Source organism: Ursus maritimus, unplaced genomic scaffold (assembly GCF_017311325.1).
Source record: "Ursus maritimus isolate PB19 unplaced genomic scaffold, ASM1731132v1 scaffold_18, whole genome shotgun sequence".
Lineage (NCBI taxonomy): Eukaryota > Metazoa > Chordata > Mammalia > Carnivora > Ursidae > Ursus > Ursus maritimus.
In genome coordinates this window covers 20,839,166-20,857,196 of record NW_024424230.1, presented here as the reverse complement: position 1 = coordinate 20,857,196, position 18,031 = coordinate 20,839,166, and the positions used below count along the sequence as shown (strand labels likewise).

General features: G+C 38.0%; 1 protein-coding gene across 1 annotated transcript in view; it reads left to right on the top strand.

Annotated features, from left to right (window-relative positions):
- Positions 1–16,512, top strand: part of DCC (DCC netrin 1 receptor) — a 704,420-nt gene extending 687,908 nt beyond the window's left edge. The window contains exons 28-29 of the mRNA XM_008693128.2: positions 13,186–13,328; positions 16,423–16,512. Of these exons, the coding sequence (XP_008691350.1) occupies positions 13,186–13,328; positions 16,423–16,512 (233 nt within the window). The remainder of the gene's footprint in view (positions 1–13,185; positions 13,329–16,422) is intronic.
- The last annotated feature ends 1,519 nt before the right edge of the window (positions 16,513–18,031 follow it).

The window sequence follows — 18,031 nt, the reverse complement described above, 5'->3', positions numbered from 1 at the left end:
TACATTTTATCAAATTGTCAGGGCCGAGATTTGAACCTAGGACTTTCTGAAACCAAAGCCTGCTTTTCTGAAGAACTATGTAATAATACATATACATAAAGGGCCAATGTTTATGTAATTAGTAATGTCACAAGTAATAAACACTCCACTTACATTTTAGCATCTCCCTTAACATGTAAATATATATGATATATATATATTTATATTTATATTATATATATATATATAGAGAGAGAGAGATTATTTTTTCCAGAGATAGTCTAACACTACTCCATGACATAAAACTCCAGATACATTCACAGGAGGAAATGGGAAAAAAATGGACTTTGTTTATTTCTGTTTTCTCCATGTATTATTTACATTTGCATTAGCTTTTATTTTGTCATTTTTTTCATTTTCCTTTCCAAATATGTATTGATTACATATTTTTCATACTTGAATTGGCCCAACACATCTAACCAGAGAAAGTTTTATTTCTCGTTAGAAGACTAAAATAAATATCTATAGAAATGTCAAAAACCCAGAGATACTATGGGCTTATTTCTTAACCCATTAAAAGATATCCAATAGCCTATTTTTCAGAACTAGCTTCCAATCATCTTATAGATATGAAATATTCAGAAACTTCATGCTGCAGAACATGTCAAATATTGAAAAGTTATGGAACATTGCATAACAACATATTTTCCTTATAAATAATTTCCCATATATGGACTCAAAGAGATATTTCTGGCCCAGCATGACAAGGATTAGTCAGAATTTTTCATTGACATTTTGTTCCACTGCAAATAAAGAATAAAATCTCAATTAACTAGTGTCTTTGGGGAATAGACTGTTCTCAGGGAATTGTATTTCTGGATAGCTCGGGGTAAAATACAAATCATTTTATAATAAAAAAAGTTTTCAGTTGGCAATCCTTGATAGCTATAAACTAAGGACTATGAAGAATGCCATTCGGCACAAGTCTCATCTGTAATCCCACACCATCTCTGCAAAGTAGACCATGTCATTTTATATGCAATGGACCCAGAGTATAGGAGAATTGAATAACATCTGCAAGGTCACAGTTACGAAAGTGCAGGGACAGGATGTACGGCCAGTTCTTCATGATGGCAAACATCTTTCCTTGATTGCTGGAGAATCACAAAAGTGTACCAGGAAGGACCAGAGTGAGGAAAATGCCAGGGATGGGAAAGTACATGTTTTCAGAGTCTGCAGGTAATGCTCTTTTGCTAGAGAGAATGATTCCCAGAGTAATCACAAGATAATAAGCTGGGGAAAGGCAGGTTAGTGATTTAGGAGAATCAAATCTCAAACTGAGATGAAGACGGAAAGTGTGTAATGTAGATTGATGGAAGTGAGAACTGATGGCAGAGACAGCTGCAGGACTTACCTTCCGAAAGAAGAAACAGGCAATTGAGTGAATAATTGGCTATGAAGAATGGGAGAGAAAGTGAGGTCCAAGGTGACTCAGTTGTTTGAATCCTGCGTCTTGAGGAACATAGTTATAAACAAACAGAAAGAGGGAAGTGAGCTGAGAAGGTATTCCGTGAGAGGAAAGGACAGTCGGAGAGAGTAGAGTTTGTTGAACCCGAAGAGGGAGGGGACATCTCAGTGGAACTAGACAGAGGATGTGGGGAAATGGAACGAATTCAACAGAGAGTCACAAATGAGTGGATTAGAGAATCATTTTCAAAGAGGTGAAAGCTTTAGCACATGGTAGATAGATGACAACTCCCAGAGAACGAATTTGAAGGAAAAGAAGTAAATTTGAAAAATTAAATTTAAGGTAATCTACCTTTTATGAGGGAGTAAAGAAAGAGGTACTAGAGATAGGAGAACAATGATAGCATAATTTTTCAGAAGCCAAGAAGGGAGAGCATTTCAAGGAAAAGGCAGTTGGTTTTTTTTTTGTTTTGTTTTGTTTTGTTTTTAATGATTCTTTATTATATTGTGTTAGTCACCATACAGTACCTCCCCGGATTCCGATGTAAAGTTCGATGCTTCATTAGTTGTGTATAACACCCAGTGCACCATGCAATACGTGCCCTCCTTACTACCCATCACCGGTCTATCCCAATCCCCCACCCCCCTCCCCTCTGAGGCCCTCAGTTTGTTTCTCAGAGTCCATAGTCTCTCATGTTTCATTCCCCCTTCTGATTACCCCCCTTCTTTATCCCTTTCTTCCCCTAGTTCTACTCCTAGTTCTTATGTTCCATAGATGAGAGAAATCATATGATAATTCTCTTTCTCTGCTTGACTTATTTCACTAAGCATTATCTCCTCCAGTGCCATCCATGTTGCAGCAAATGTTGAGAATTCGTTCTTTCTGATAGCTGAGTAATATTCCATTGTATATATGGACCACAGCTTCTTTATCCATTCATCTGTAGAAGGGCATCTCGGCTCCTTCCACGCTTTAGCTATTGTGGAAAATGCTGCTATGAACATTGGGGTGCATATAGCCCTTCTCTTCACTACATCTGTATCTTTGGGGTAAACACCCAGTAGTGCAATGGCTGGATCATATGGTAGCTCAATTTTTAACTTTTTAAGGGACCTCCACACTGTTTTCCAGAGTGGCTGTACTAACTTGCATTCCCACCAACAATGTAGGAGGGATCCCCTTTCTTAACATTCTCTCCAACAATTGTTGTTTCTTGCCTTGTGAATTTTTGCCATTCTAACTGGCATAAGGTCGTATCTCAGTGTGGTTTTGATTTGAATTTCCCTGATGGCTGATGATTTTGAACATTTTTTCATGTGTCTGTTAGCCATTTGTATGTCTTCATTGGAAAAGTGTCTGTTCATAGCTTCTGCCCATTTTTTGATTTGTTTATTTGTTTCTTGTGTATTGAGTTTGAGAAGTTCTTTGTAGATCTTGGATACCAGTCCTTTATCTGTAGTGTCCTTTGCAAATATATTCTCCCATTCCGTGGGCTGCCTCTTAGTTTTTTTTTGATTGTTTCCTTGGCTGTGCAGAAGCTTTTTACCTTGATGAAGTCCCATAAGTTCATTTTATCTTTTGTTTCTCTTGCCTTTGGAGATGTGTCATGAAAAAGGTTGCTTTGGCCGATGTCGTAGAGGTTGCTGCCTATGTTCTCCTCTAGAATTTTGATGGATTCCTGTCTCACATTGAGGTCTTTCATCCATTTGGAGTTTATTTTTGTGGATGGTGTGAGAGAGTGGTCAAGTTTCATTCTTTTGCATGTAGCTGTCCAATTTTCCCAGCACCATTTATTGAAGAGACTGTCTTTTTCCCACCGGATGTTTTTTCCTGCTTTATCAAAGATTAGTTGCCCAAAGAGCCGAGGGTCCATTTCTGAGTTCTCTATTCTGTTCCATTGGTCTATGTGTCTGTTTTTGTGCCAGTACCAGGATGTCTTTGTGATCACAGCTTTGTAGTACAGCCTGAAATCCGGTATTGTGATGCCCCCAGCGTTGTTTTTCCTTTTCAACAGTTCCTTGGAAATTCGGGGCCTTTTCTGGTTCCATACAAATTTAAGGACTCTCTGTTCCAGTTCTTTGGAAAATGTCCTCGGTATTTTGATCGGGATAGCATTGAAAGTGTAGATTGCTCTGGGTAGCATGGACATTTTAACTATGTTAATTCTACCGATCCATGGAAAAGGCAGTTTTAAACACAATAGTTCCTTGATTCAAAGTTGCCATCATTTTTTCCTTCCAATATTTTATAATAAGAATATTAAATGCTCAGAAAAATTGTACAGTGAACTTCCCTATACCCATCACCTACATTCTATAATTAACATGTTTATAATTATAGTTTTGCCTCATATTTATTCATTTATCCATCCACCTTAATTTTTGATGCATTTCAAAGGAAATTGCAGACATCAGTTCACTTTACCCCTAAATACCTCAGCAGGTATATAAAGATGCTTTTGCCTTTGGAGTATTTCATTGATTTAGTTGTATAATTTTAAGGGAAAAAAATAAAAACTATAATAATTGTACAGAATCAATTGTAAGAAGCATTCTGGTTTCAGGAATATTGCTGTGAATCTTAGAACTGAGAAAACTTAATACTAATAAATCCTGTAGAGAGATTTATAAGGCAGACACCAATTAGGCTGAAAAATTATGATAGTATTTATGACCTTTATATGTGGCATTTCTATAGATTGGTGAGGTCAAAAGCCAGGTGTCTGAGAGAGCCATGGTGAATAAATAAATAGGTAATGTGCAAGTGTAGACAGCCCTTAAAAGTATGGCAGCAAAATACAGAAAAGAAGTTGGCTTCTCAATGGAGAAAATGGAAATGCTTATTTAAATTACTTTCCTCAATGGCACACATGTTCTTTGGGGTGGAAGTGGTGATGGTGTTTAACTTACAGTTGAAAATATTTTTAGATTTTATGATCATTGACTTAATGTGATCACCTCATTGACTAAGTAAGTTACTCTGAGTTTTTAAAATGTTCTTGTGCCATGAATACTATTCATGTTGTGCTTTGGTCAGTCTGAAAGGTAAACTTGTAGAAGTTAGAAGAGATTGGGTTAATATCTAGTGCACTAACCCCATAATGTAATCTGGAAGTTATATTTCTGGCCACAGTGTCTTAATATCCGTGTGTGTGTGTGTGTGAGAAAGAGACAGAGGGAGAGAGACAAAGACAGAGAGAGACAAAGAGATTTGATGACTTCTATTAAAAAACAAAACCAGATTTTAAAAACCAGGTATCTCAGGATATTAAGAAATCTGGGTCTGAATAATCATGATTATACTATAAAGACAGAATCCTCTGTGGCTAATTGTCTTTATAAAAGGAAATATTTCCAATATGGACAAAATAAATTCATTTTTGGAAAGTAAAAATCATTATATTTATACATCCTGTGAAATAGCCCTGAACGCGATCTGTCGCACGCTAGCGTGGAGGAATTTGGGGATGGTGATATTCTACGTGGGGTACGTAAGTATAAAAGTTGGATGAGACTAGTGTTGGATTTCTGCATTGTTTCTGCATTTTCTGAGGTTTTCATGAAACGATATGGAAAAGCTATGCAGTGTCACTTGTCTTTATGAATTCAGAATATAGTTCCTTTGAAGTTTGATCACTAGAATATCAGCAAAACTGAGGTAATACAAGAAGGGTTTTTAAGCCTAGTTTCGGTAAAAAATAGAATTGACAATTTTCCTCCTATGAGCACAAAACAGCTCAATGGATGAATTGATGTAAATAAAGAGCTCAAAGCTGTTGCTTCTTGTTGCAAATAGAGTAGTAAGAGTTAGAAAAAAAATAAAGAATCGTTTGGGAGGAGGACACAAATGTCCCTTTAATAACAAACTATCTAAAAGTGATCTGGAATATCTATGAAATTAACTGAGAGGCCTCTTGACTTTGACATTATATGCAAAGAACATAGGAAGTCGCTGACCTATTAACTTGTGCTGTGGGTGCCGGCCAATAAACAACACGGGTGTTTACTTTTGATTTTGTAGTTTTTGTTTTGTTAATACGTGATGTGGGAACCTCCAAAAAGCATCCAAAGAAAGGGGAGACCTAGAAGTCTTTTGGTGAATTCCTTTCTCAAGATCATTGATGATTTTCCTGAAAACTTTCTTATTCCAGAAGGTCTCTAAATCGAGCAGCAGCAGAAAGAAGCAGAATTATGAGTGCAGAGTCTCGGCAGCCTCCTCTGCATATTGTTGTCTTGTTTCCAGGAACAAATGCTACAAAGGATGATGTCAGCTCTACTCTGTATCAATTAGGCACTGACGTAGGTCCTAAGGACAAAAAGACACATTAGACAATGTTTTTGTCCTTGAGGGCTTCTTGTCCATCCTCTTCTTAGTCATTATTTCCCAACACAAACATTGTAGAATGACTCTTTATCAAACTTAGCTCCCTATAATTCCTTCCGTAAGGCTCTCCCTTACCCATTATAAATGGAAAATAAACGCCTCCTCTGTATACAGGATTTTTATGGATTCAAAGCCATCTGGGACAATATTGACTTCATGTCTTCAACCCAGTTGGTCACCTCATCAACACATCCTCAGTGTTTCCCTTATTTTTGAAGAGAGATGGGAAGTTTAGGAAAAGAACACAAAGCTTCCATCCCCAGAAGTGACATTGAGGTATGTTCCTCACCTTTAAAATAGAATACACATAGTAGACTAAATGCTTTAAGATTCATACTAAAGCTTAAGTACTTCAAATGCGATCACTCAGGAGGAATGCCTGAGGCTGTTGTATCTAGGTACACACAGCTACTTGCTTTTTGTCCAATATATTGTCAACATGAAAAGGTAGAGAGTATTTCACATTTCCCATGTACATGTTTCTTATTTCTGCCAGAGCTCAAAAGCTGCTTGTGTGTAAGAAGTGTGTATAACTCTATACTTCCATTTCCCCCCAGACATCCAGAGCCTGTACAGAGTTGTTATTTAATAGTAAATATGTGTTAGAGTGATAGTATGGTTCACACAGAAACTAGACCGAGACAGGCCATTTCATTTGTCAGAACGGGTCAGAGACCAAGTGGAGATGTGAACCCAAGCCTCTTCAAAACTACCCATTTTATCTGTATTCTTAAGGGTGACGAAGTGGAAAATGAGGTAGGAAATAGGAAAGAGTGGGCAAGGATGGGAAAATTAATATTGAAATCAAAATCATGCTGCCCACTGGCCTCTGATTTGACCCGCGGGACTCCGTTCACTCCAGGCTTGCTGCAGCCGTATTCCAGCATTTTCACCAAGAATCACTTTACTTGGGAGAACCGTCTGCAGAGAGATGCGAGCAGGAGTTTGCACCTGGCAGTCATACATTATGTACCTAATGAGCAAATGAAATGTTTAATAACTGTACTGTGAAAATAAAGCTTAAAACAGTAAATTCCTGCCGAGGCCGCGTAGCTACACCTGACGCGCACGGCGGGGCCATCGCAGATCTTCGGCTTCATTCGTAGTTTATCCCCTCGGTGGGTCCTGCTGAGGAGAGTAACGTTAAAACCAAAGCAGTGCTCACTTAATTAGTTGTGTATCGGCATAGACCCATTTATTTAGCATATCAGCATCATGTGTTCTACCTAGGGGTCTCCTGAAACACTTCTTCAACGCGCACCCTGGGCAGGGGAAAATCTATGGTGGTTTCAGATGGCGCATTTGTAAATTTAAATTCTTCAATTAATCATGGATAATGTAAACTTGCTGTAATGCAACACTGCCTATTTTTAGTTGAACTGTCTATTGTTAGTTTGAAATAAGAAAGCGAAACAACCACAATTGTTATGCTTTTCATTAATAACTTTAAGACAAAATGATAGGGCATTTTTTTTTCTAGAAAATACCAGTGTAACTCATAAGTTACTGTAATTGGATTTTAAGGATTTACTTGCTAGAGATTTCTTTGGATTCATTTTTTTTTTTTACCATGGATTAACTAGTGCTTCCTGTGTCTTAGGGAGAGCAAAGAAATCCAAATGTAAAGTTCAGTATGGGTAGAGTAGCTGTATTCTCCTTCCTTGTATAATGTTACAGTTAATAGCTTAAAGATTAAATTGTTTGACCTTTCCAGCTATAAAGAAATCGAAACCCAAAGAAGGTAGGCTGTTGAGCCAAGGTTACAAAACTATATGACTGGGTCTCCTAAGTTCCAGGTTAGGACTCTTCCTCAATATTTAGATATCTATTTGAATGCACACTCTGTGCTTGGAATTTATTATGTAGACCTTACATATTTTACTCATGGGGGAAAAAAGTAAATAATACAGGAAATCAGAAACCGTTTGTCATGAAGACCAGCCTGGTCTTCAGGATTGGGAAACCCCTCATCTCTCAAAGGCCTGTCTGCAGAGAGACAGTTTTTCAGACCTCCCCCCCCCCAGTGCCAACACTCTTATCACTTGCTGCCACTCTCAGCTTTGCTCACATCCTCTCTGAAAGTGACACGGGTGTTCGTGTTCACATCTGAAAGTCGTTCTTCATATTTGATCACAGAGGATCTTGACTGCCAGGTTAAGATTATAGTAAATTAATGGCTGAGAGCCATGAAAAGAATTCTTTTAACTTTTGTCTTTCGTTTGCTTTTGCTTTGATATATTGCTCTGATAAAACCTGTAGAAGTTTCATTGAAATTTTTTTTGTGTTTAGACCAATTATCAACAGAAGTTCAGTTCTCCAAAGCAAAGAAATAAATACAAAGACTTCTCTGTTGGTTACTCCTTAGGTCTACAAATAATAGGGAAAACTCTCAAAAACTCTATCGTTGCTCAACATTGAAGAACAGAAGTTTAATACCCTGATGTAAATGTTTTTATCTAGTTCTTACTGTTTCCATTAGTTCTTTGGGAAGGTAAGATTGTGGTTCTCTTTCAGTGTGTCAAAACACCACTGGGCACAACAAAGGCTACCGTGCCTTAAGGCGGCCATGAAGAGGAATGAGTACACAGAGAATGGGGGGACCAGGGCTGTAAGAACAAAGTTGGCTTTTAAACTGGTTTTTGAGAGCAGTATAGAAAAGGCCAAATAGCAGCAATGTGTCAGTGACACCCCCCCACCCCATTACTGAAATCTAGGAAGGTTCAATATGAAGGAAAGGACTCAAAATAAATGGTGCCCCAACAATCACAATTCCTCAGTAGGTGAGAGGCAGCAAGACGGTTCCCAGCGTCCTCTTCAGATTGGACTGAGCTCCTAGCTGTCACTTGCTAATATGAATGCTAAACGATTACACTGCTTTCTCACCTGAGCACAGCTCATGCCATGAGACTGGTGACTTTATATAAAGATGTTTGCTTGGTTTGAATGGCGTAGAAAATAGATTCAGAATTTAACCATTGGGGCAAGCCACTGGCAAGGTCTCCAGCACAAGGCGAAGGATTAAAGGCACGTCTCATGGGCCTGTGGAAGGATAGGGATGCAGACTAGAAAATCCAGACGGGAGCCACTAACACATGGTGAACTACAAGTACATAAGGAGAGAAGCTCAGCTTGGGGAGCTTGTAGGGACCCAAGGTTCACCAGGGTCCAGGCTTGAAACATGGGTGGTTCAGAGTAGAAAATGCTGAATCTACCCAAACACAAACAGCATAGGAGCAGAGTTAATGTCCACCCAAAAGCATGGCCATCAGCCTATGAATACAGCATGTTTTCATAGAAGTCTTTGTTTTACATCTGCTCCCCTTTACTAAAGGGCAGTTTTGAGACCAAATTTATCTTTTTGGCTATTGGTAAATCTCTGCTGGGAAATGTCCTTCATTGTCTTTTCTTAATTCCCCATCCAGGGAAAGGAAAGAAAAATATTTAAGGCCATAAAGTACATCAGACAAATCCTGCTAATAATGAACTCTAAAAACTGTTCAAATTCCTCGCCTATACTGGAATTTTATTGAAATTAATTTGACCTCGATCCTTTGGTCTCCAGGGACCTTGGTGTTCTCTTCAGCAAAATAAAGGGATGGTCACTAGATGAACCCAAGAGCCCTAGAGGGTACAGCATTCTGAATTTCTTTGAATCTGTGAATATTACTTGAGAAAAGGCAGTCACTTGAGGTTTAAACACTCTGTGTGGTCTTTGAAGCCGAGACAATGTCTTTAGTTCCTTTTGTAAAATGCAGTGTCTTGTATATTGTTCAGCACTCAGGAGGTTCTGAATGTATAACTGCTGCCTGGACACCGGAGAAAATCAATTATAATGATCTTCTTTCTAATAGGGCTGAGTTATGGTACTCTCTAGGCGTACTCGCATCATATTGTAATGCTGTAAGTATTTTAGATGCAGTATAATACACTGTGGATCTGCCCAAGTGGTTAGGATCCAGGACAGAAAATACACCATTAAAATATACTTTTATAGTGAGAACTATAACTTTTCCACATGCAAAACTACAAAAAAGGTAGTCAAATAAATATTGGGGAATTTTGCAAAACGGTCTAATAAATTGTAAAATAATCTTTATTTTTGTATGTTTCCTGGTATAAAACAGGCCCCGCTTGTTTGAATTTCCTACATAATAAGCTCTGCCTTTGTCCTTGACTTCTTGTGCCATTCTCTGTAGATTCTATGTTAAAGTGAATTGATTGGCAATATGCATTAGATATATACTGCATGTGCTTAAGAGTCAAATTATAAATTTTTCACACATAGTTTAGTTTATTAAAAATTTTACAGCTGGGGAAGCCTGGGTGGCACAGTCGGTTGAGTGTCCAACTCTTAGTTTCATCTCCAGTCAGGGTCATGAGATCGAGCCCCTGTTGGGTTCAGTGCAGAGTCTGCTTGAGATTCTCTCTCCCTCTTCCTCTGCCCCTCCCTCTCATACTCCTCTCTCTCTCTCTCTCAAATAAATAAATAAATCTTTAAATATATATATATATAAAATAAAAATTTTAAAGCTAAAAAAATTTAAAATAAATAAAACAAATTTCATAAACAAGAATACCTAAGTCAAAATTGTAGCAAAAAGATATGTACAGAAATCTGTTAGTTTTTTAAAATGCACCTACTCTATTAAATATAGGGAAGGAAGAGGTGGCTCATGGAATGTTCTAAGAGAAGCAGCTTTCTATGGCAATAAAGTTAAACTCAGGTTTAAGCAGAACATGGTGAACATTCTAGAAGGGAAGATAAGCATAATTCAGGAAATGTAATTCAAACTAGGGGTTCAATAGATAGATTCTCAAGGTTCACCAGTCCTCTATGAAAATTCCTCATTAAACTTTGTGCTTTCACTTAAATAATTATCTACAATATTAATGTGAATTATACATATTGGAGCACCTGGAGAGCCATTTGATAGCATCACTTTGCCGGGGGTTTTCGTTCCTGCCTTTGTATTTTGATTTAGAACTAAGTTAGCTCCAGGAACATTGCATTTATAGTCAGAAGCTAAAGAGAAAATGATAGAAGTAGACTTAATATACAAAGAGTTTGTTCACATCCAATGGAGACCAGCTGGCATTACTTTCTCCAGAAGAAAGAAGGTTATCCTCTTATTCAACCAGAGGAAATTGGTAGTCCTAAACTGAGCGTATAAGACAAACCCAAAATGACTTGTGCCATAGCAGTCAGTACCACATTTATATGGCTGTTTTGTTTTAGCCAAACCAACTCATTCATCATATTAAATTAATGATGTTAATTCACATTGTGCTATTTTTTATAGGACTTTGCTATTTAATTTTTAATGTGTTTTGGTTTTATAGCATAGTATAAGAATTACAAGTTTATAAAAGCTATGCCATGTATTATGCTTGTATATATTTAAATAACATTGTAATAAAAGTAGTTTAAATCAATGTTAGAGTTTATTAGAATGTTGTTTTCCCCTTTATGTTAAAACCCAATTCAACCATGAGAAAGTACAGAACAATATAATAAATAGTCTCTACCCTGAGGTTACGTATAGTCTTTGAACTAGATTCACGTTTTTTACATTGCTTCTTCAAAAAGCTAATTTAAACTGGACGGGCTAGATCAACATATTAATGATAAACACTTAATTTGCTCAGTGGCCTTGAACAGATCTTGGTACAAAACTGCCTGCCCTTTCCTAAATGTGTGAACTCGGGTAAGTTACTTTGTTTCTTCTCTCCACTTTAACATCCTCATATGTGAACTGAAAATTCACATATTATTTTGACAATTTAATATTATTAAATAGTTTGCCCTCTTTGAACAAGTTATAGGGATCAGCCACTTTAATTATATAATCTTATTTAAACCTCACAAATTATCATTCCCGTGTTAGAGAAGAAGAGACAGGCAAGAGAAGTTAAGTCAGTTGACCAAGGGATTACATGGCTAGTACATAGCTGAGCTTTCCAGGATCTGAATGTAGACTGGACTGCTAAATCCCAAATTCTTCCCCACTATGTTTTTTGGCCTAAAATGACTTAAAGTACTTACCAGAGGTCTGGAGCTTAGTAGATACTCAGTAAATATTATTTCCTCTCTTAAAAAAAATGATTCACATTCCTCCTGTTTCTATATTTCTTTTCATCTGAGCTACCAAAAACTTAAGATCACCCTCTAGTGATAAATCACTCCAACTGCAAACTTTTGATCCCTGAAGTTTAAGAGTGAAAGAATATAAGCATGAAGGAATTCATGCTAGGCCATATATATATGAAAGTAGGAGAAAAGGTGCTATGTTACGATTTATCATCATTTTGTCTAGCATATACCCAATTGCTGGCCTCTTAGACTGTTCGCATTATTTTTTCCCAATAAGCAGATGCCCACAATTTCTTTGGAAAATAACCTTTGACTTTTATTAGCTAGAATTATATTTACCAATGTATGATCAAAATGGAAGTTTTCCCGAAATGCATATTAATAGGCCATGAGGATCATTAGAACACAAATGTCATGGTTAATGATACAAAAGAGCTCAGACAAACTTCTTTCCGTGGTTTGACTCAATACCCATGGTTAATCCAGAGCTAAGAATGCAACAAAGTCCTGAGGTATGCGAGGTATGCTAGCTGATTCAATAAGCCTTCATAAAACCTTTATTTTAGACTATAAGGACAAATTATATTACTGCTATAAGCTAAGCAGGATTTATAAGGCAAATTTCAGACCCAAAAAGGAAAGGTAGCCATTGTTTATAACGGACAGAAATGTCATCTAGTAGAAACTCAGCGATTCCCACAAATGATTTTATTTTATTGAGAGAAGCTATACTGATCAGGACAGAATAATATCTTTTTTTTTTTTCCCCAAAAGAGAATTAGTAATGAGATTCTATGAGTTTAGTCAGTAGGACTTTCTTTTACTGTAACATCTAATAGTCATTTATAGATCAAGAGCGACCATCAATCACTTTTAATTGCACAGATGTTCCTTGGTACTGTTAAACAATCCAGGCTTTATTTAGGCAAGCTGGGACAGGCACCAGATGAGTTCCACTGACACTTTGTAGGGTGCGATGAACGGTCCGGAGCTCCCGGGCAACCTTTCACAGTGTGATTTGGAATCCACTTGAAATTACGTATGACTGGTGGGGCTTCGTCTAGAGAGGCCTAATCAGAATCTGTCTTCCATTCAATAGAAATAAAACGAGACCATTCATTGGGTCGTAATTCATCTCTATACTACAGAATGAACAATAACCTAAAATCAATGCCAACCCACTGGAGCTGGCTTGCATGCTTGAGAGATTGTTCCCCAGAATGTTTTATACATTCCTTTCATCACTCTGTGTTTTCTATTTCAGGGCCTACTCTTCCCAAGACTCATGTTAAAACAGCCTCTCTTGGGTTGGCTGGAAAGGCAAGATCTCCTTTGCTTCCTGTATCTGTGCCGACAGCCCCTGAAGTATCCGAGGAGAGCCACAAAGCCACAGAGGATCCAGCCAACGTAAGGCCATCTTTGAAATTTATGCTGAGTCAGGGGAAGCAGTGACTATCGCTATACTTAAAAAGCAATCTGAAAAATCAAGCGGACGACTGAAGAATGTGTAACTTAACAAATCTGCACATATATATAGATACAGATATGTCTATAGATGTATATATGTATTTCCTTCCAGTGGGTAGAAATACCCTGGCATTTGACCACATATATGATGATTCTTTAAAACAAAAAAGTAGTAACAAAAAGCTATCCTCTGAAAACTTTTCTGAAGTTATCAGATGTGTCACTTCTAAAATCATACAGTAGCCTAGAAATATAGAATTGAGAAGAAGAAAATACACAATGAAGAAATGAAGGAAGGAGTTTAAGAAGAAAAAAGAGAAGAAACTGACATATTTAGAAAATAAGAGGAGAAAATTTGGTTGTTTGAGAGAAAATATTCGCTAACTAGAGGAAGAAGCTAAAATGTGATCAAATTAGAAAACTCAGAAAAAATCAATGGAGACCAAAAAAAAAATCTAAATTTTGAGAGCAAAAAAGTTCTCCCAAAAATGCATTATAAAAGAGATGTGAAAAGATATTGCCTAAAGACAGAGATTTAGAAAACTCTGGAGTGTTTCTGAATATAATTCAAGAGAAAGCATTTAAAAGGAGAGCAAGGAACTAGCATAACATTTACCTTGAAAAAATCACAGTGGAAGGTGGGGGGAAAGATGGGGAAAAAAAGTTAGAATCATCTCATTTGAATGAACAATAAATTTTTTCTTGACTTTATCATTTTTGGTACTGCAAGCAATAAGATATTTTAGTGACATGGAAACCAAGGAATCTGGATATGTGTTTGTGTATGAACTTTGGCAGGAGTATGTCATATGATTAATATACTTTTTGTATACTTCAAAAAGATTCAAATTTATAGGAATCTATTGCACTACTTTGTCAGGATTTGGCTAGTTAGAGCAATATTTGTTTAGTCTCAGGATTGTTGGCCATGTCTCAAATCAGGTCAAATTCCTAAATTTATGTAATATGTCTCATCTCATAAGGAATTATGTCAGGTGGCCCATATTTGCATTTAAGGTTGATTCTAAAGAGTGACAGCCAAAGCTATAATGTTAAAAGCAGTAAGATTATACACTAAAGGATATACAGAATTAAGGCAAATTAACTACATCAGCACCGTCTATAGAAATCTTCTGTGAACTACATGTGTAATCTTAAATTTCCTAGAAGCCACATTAAGAGATGTAAAAATAAATGAGATTATTTTAATACCATCTTTCCTCTAACCCAATATTTCCAAAACGTTATCATTTCAACATGCAATAAATATAAAAAATTGTCAAAAAGATATTTTACATTTTTGTACTAAGTGTTCAGAATCTGGTGTGTATTTTATATATATAGCACATTTCAGTTCAGACTAGTCACATTTCAGAAATCCGTGGCCACATGTTGCTAGAGGTTGCTGTGTTGGACAATGGTATGTAGATAATTCAAGAAAAACACCCCAAACAATGTTTAGGAAATGAGTTACCAACTGATCACTTCTCTTGGAGCTCTGCCTTCATATGTAGACCAGTCTTTTGAGCCAAATGGGCTACTTGTCAATCCCCATTAAGATCTGGATTTTATGTGCTATATGACCATTCCCTGGTATGCTGAGATTTCTATAAGAAGTTACCATTTTCAACATATTTAATACTATGCATTCTGAACTGTTTCCTTAGTGGCTAGAGTGAGTTAGTGCCCATCCCCCATATAATCTCCAGTGTGTGCTCTTGGGATCAACGGTATTTATTTGGCAGGATTAGATACACATTCTGACCAGGTAGTGAGTAATGCTTTCCATCCTACACAGAGCTAGAAATCACGACTCAGGCCTCATTGTATCAATAACTTAATCAAATTAACGGCCAAGAATAATCAAGTAGAACAGGTCTATATTAGTCAAAATAAAGGGTATGTTGAGAAAAGAAAAGAAGAACTAACATTTATTGGGTAGGTAATACCCATCAACACTGACTTACTGAATCCTCCCAGCTACCCAGTGAGGCAAGCTTGTTATTCCCATCTGACACGTAAGGAGACAGACTCAAAAAGAGCAAGTATATGAAAGAACTGGGATTCAAATCAAGACCACAGCCTTATTTCCCCCACTAGCTAGCCATCAAAATTACTTGGAGAGCTTTAAAAAGAGAGAGAGAGAGAGATTCTAACCATCTTATGCTTAACTGCATCAGAATTCCTGAGCCAGCAATGAGGGTCTCTGTGATAACTAATGATCCAGCATTACTAATGACCCAATCCTCGTGACTTCCAAGACTTCCTCAGTTCAACCTCTTCATTGTACCCACCAGTCAAATGTGCTAGAAGATTGCCTTTACAACTGTGCATACAGGCAGTTCTGGTTTGGGGTGAGAATTTTGTTTCCACACACAAAGTCAAGTCATAATCCTCAGACCTTTCATTGGTCAAGGCAAAGCCCATGAAACTCCCACACCAAAATGTACCTATGTAGTGTTATGGAAAAAAGGAGCATGGTGATGTGCATTCTGTTCAGATCCTGCTGGGTGACCCCCAGGAAAGGGAAAAGGAGTAACATATTGAATATGCACCATGTGCTGGCCACTGTGACAGTCACTAAGCAGGCCACGCGATGCTCAGAAAAGCCTATGAAATAGACGATCACCGTCATTTGATAGCTGAGGAGAGCTGTGCATCAGAGAGGCTCGTTAACTTATCCAAGACCACACAGCTCTACGCTGGTAGAACTTGATGGGAAATGAGATTTTTTTACTTTACTAATTAATTAATTTATTAATTAATTAATTTATTTAGTAAACTCTAAAGCTTTTTCCTCCACACAGGGATGAAGTTAATGAAACACGATGCGTCATTCCTCTCGTCACCACCTCTTTTATTACCAGCATCTTCATTCGATGATTATATTCTGAGCCCGCCTCTTGCTATGGCTGTGGGCCACTGTGTCATGCTTGGTAATACAAAGTAGACCAACTAGATGTGGCCACTGCCTTCGTAAAAGGAGGTATCGATATTCACCTGTCCTAATTCTTTGTTCTCGTTCTTTCTGCAGGTGTATGAACAGGATGATTTGAGTGAACAAATGGCAAGCTTGGAAGGGCTAATGAAGCAACTTAATGCCATCACAGGCTCGGCCTTTTAACACATCTTACCCTATCGATGAGGTGTATTTTCCGGAAACTTTGCAGCATACCAATTACCCATAAACAGCACACCTGTGTCCAAGAACTCTTAACCAGTGTACAGGTCAACCATCAGGACCACTCAGTTATGGACCACGCGGTTCAGAAGGAATAAGCGTCCCTTCTTTCATAGGCATCAAGAATTTCACAATGATTACTACGGGGTCCCTAAACAAAAGCAAAGATATATTCTCACTGCAATGTCAAAGCTGAAGCTGCTAGCCTAGTCTGGGGTCTTTGCCACTGCAGTGACCACACTGTCATAACTAAGGCTTCGGTTTTCCTTCATCGAGGCCTGTCATTTCCTTTCTGTGTAGGTCTAGTCTTACAAAATGCAAGTGCATTCTCGGAGCCTGTACCATGCCATGGCAAATCAGTGCCAGCTCAGTATTTTGTTTTCAACTTCAAAGTACAAAGCACCCATGGAAATTCTCTCACTACATAGCACCAAAGGATTGGATGTTTTCTTGACAGCACAAAAAGTAAATAAGTAAACAAACAAAAGGCAGCAAATGCTTGTTGTGTAACTCAGACATTCATCTTGCACAAGTGGTGGATATTAGCCAGTGGCTGTAAAATTCACCCATTTTAGCAAGTATTTGTAAATCCACCCTTGGTTAATATTTATGTCTGGAGAACAGGAACATAAAAAGCTGCAACTAGTGGCATCCTGCCAGCAGCAGTCCGTTTCCTGAAAGAGGATACAATATGCAATCTTCTCAGACACACGGTAATTACATGCTTAAGCTTGTAATAGGACACTTTTCAATTTGGGTGGCTTTTGTGCCATATCACACTGTGATGACATTTCAAAGCTTCACCACAGCCACCTTCCTCAGAAGTCTGGCCAGAAGAGCTCCCCCCCCTTCGTCCTGTCCCTCCCTGAGTTCTCCTTGGCAGCCAGTCTTGGGCGAGGTGGCCAGCTCCACACATCACTTGGCCTCCTGACCAACGTCCCTGTCACCCTCTGGGGAAATGGCCGACTCCCTGAGAACAGGCCCTGAGGAAGGGAAGGAAAATGGAAGGCAGTTTCAAACAGTACCTGCTCTTGAGTGATGTCACTTCCGCCGGTAGGCTCCTCACTGACTTAGAGGGGGCAGTATTGGTCAGTGGCGACCAGCAGGCCCTATTGTCAAGGGAACCTTCTACACTATGCCCAGAATCAGAGAGGAGCAGAGGGGAAGGTGCCACTTGATACTTCTGACACATTATAAATCCAGTGGATGCTTTTCAGAGCTGCATCTTCATTGTGAACTAGAATTTTAAACTTCTAACGCCATGTTTATCTACAGCTTGGAACTAGGTGAAATTAAGAACATTTTGTGTGCGCCCTTTTAGTTTCTGAATTTTCAGCAGCATTTGGAGTTAATCCCTGTTTATGCAGCTGAATTGCCAAAAGGGAGCTAGTTTGCATATTTATCAGTTAGGCGACTTGAAAACCCAATAAGAGAGTTTCAGCTGAATTATTCCTTTCAGCTC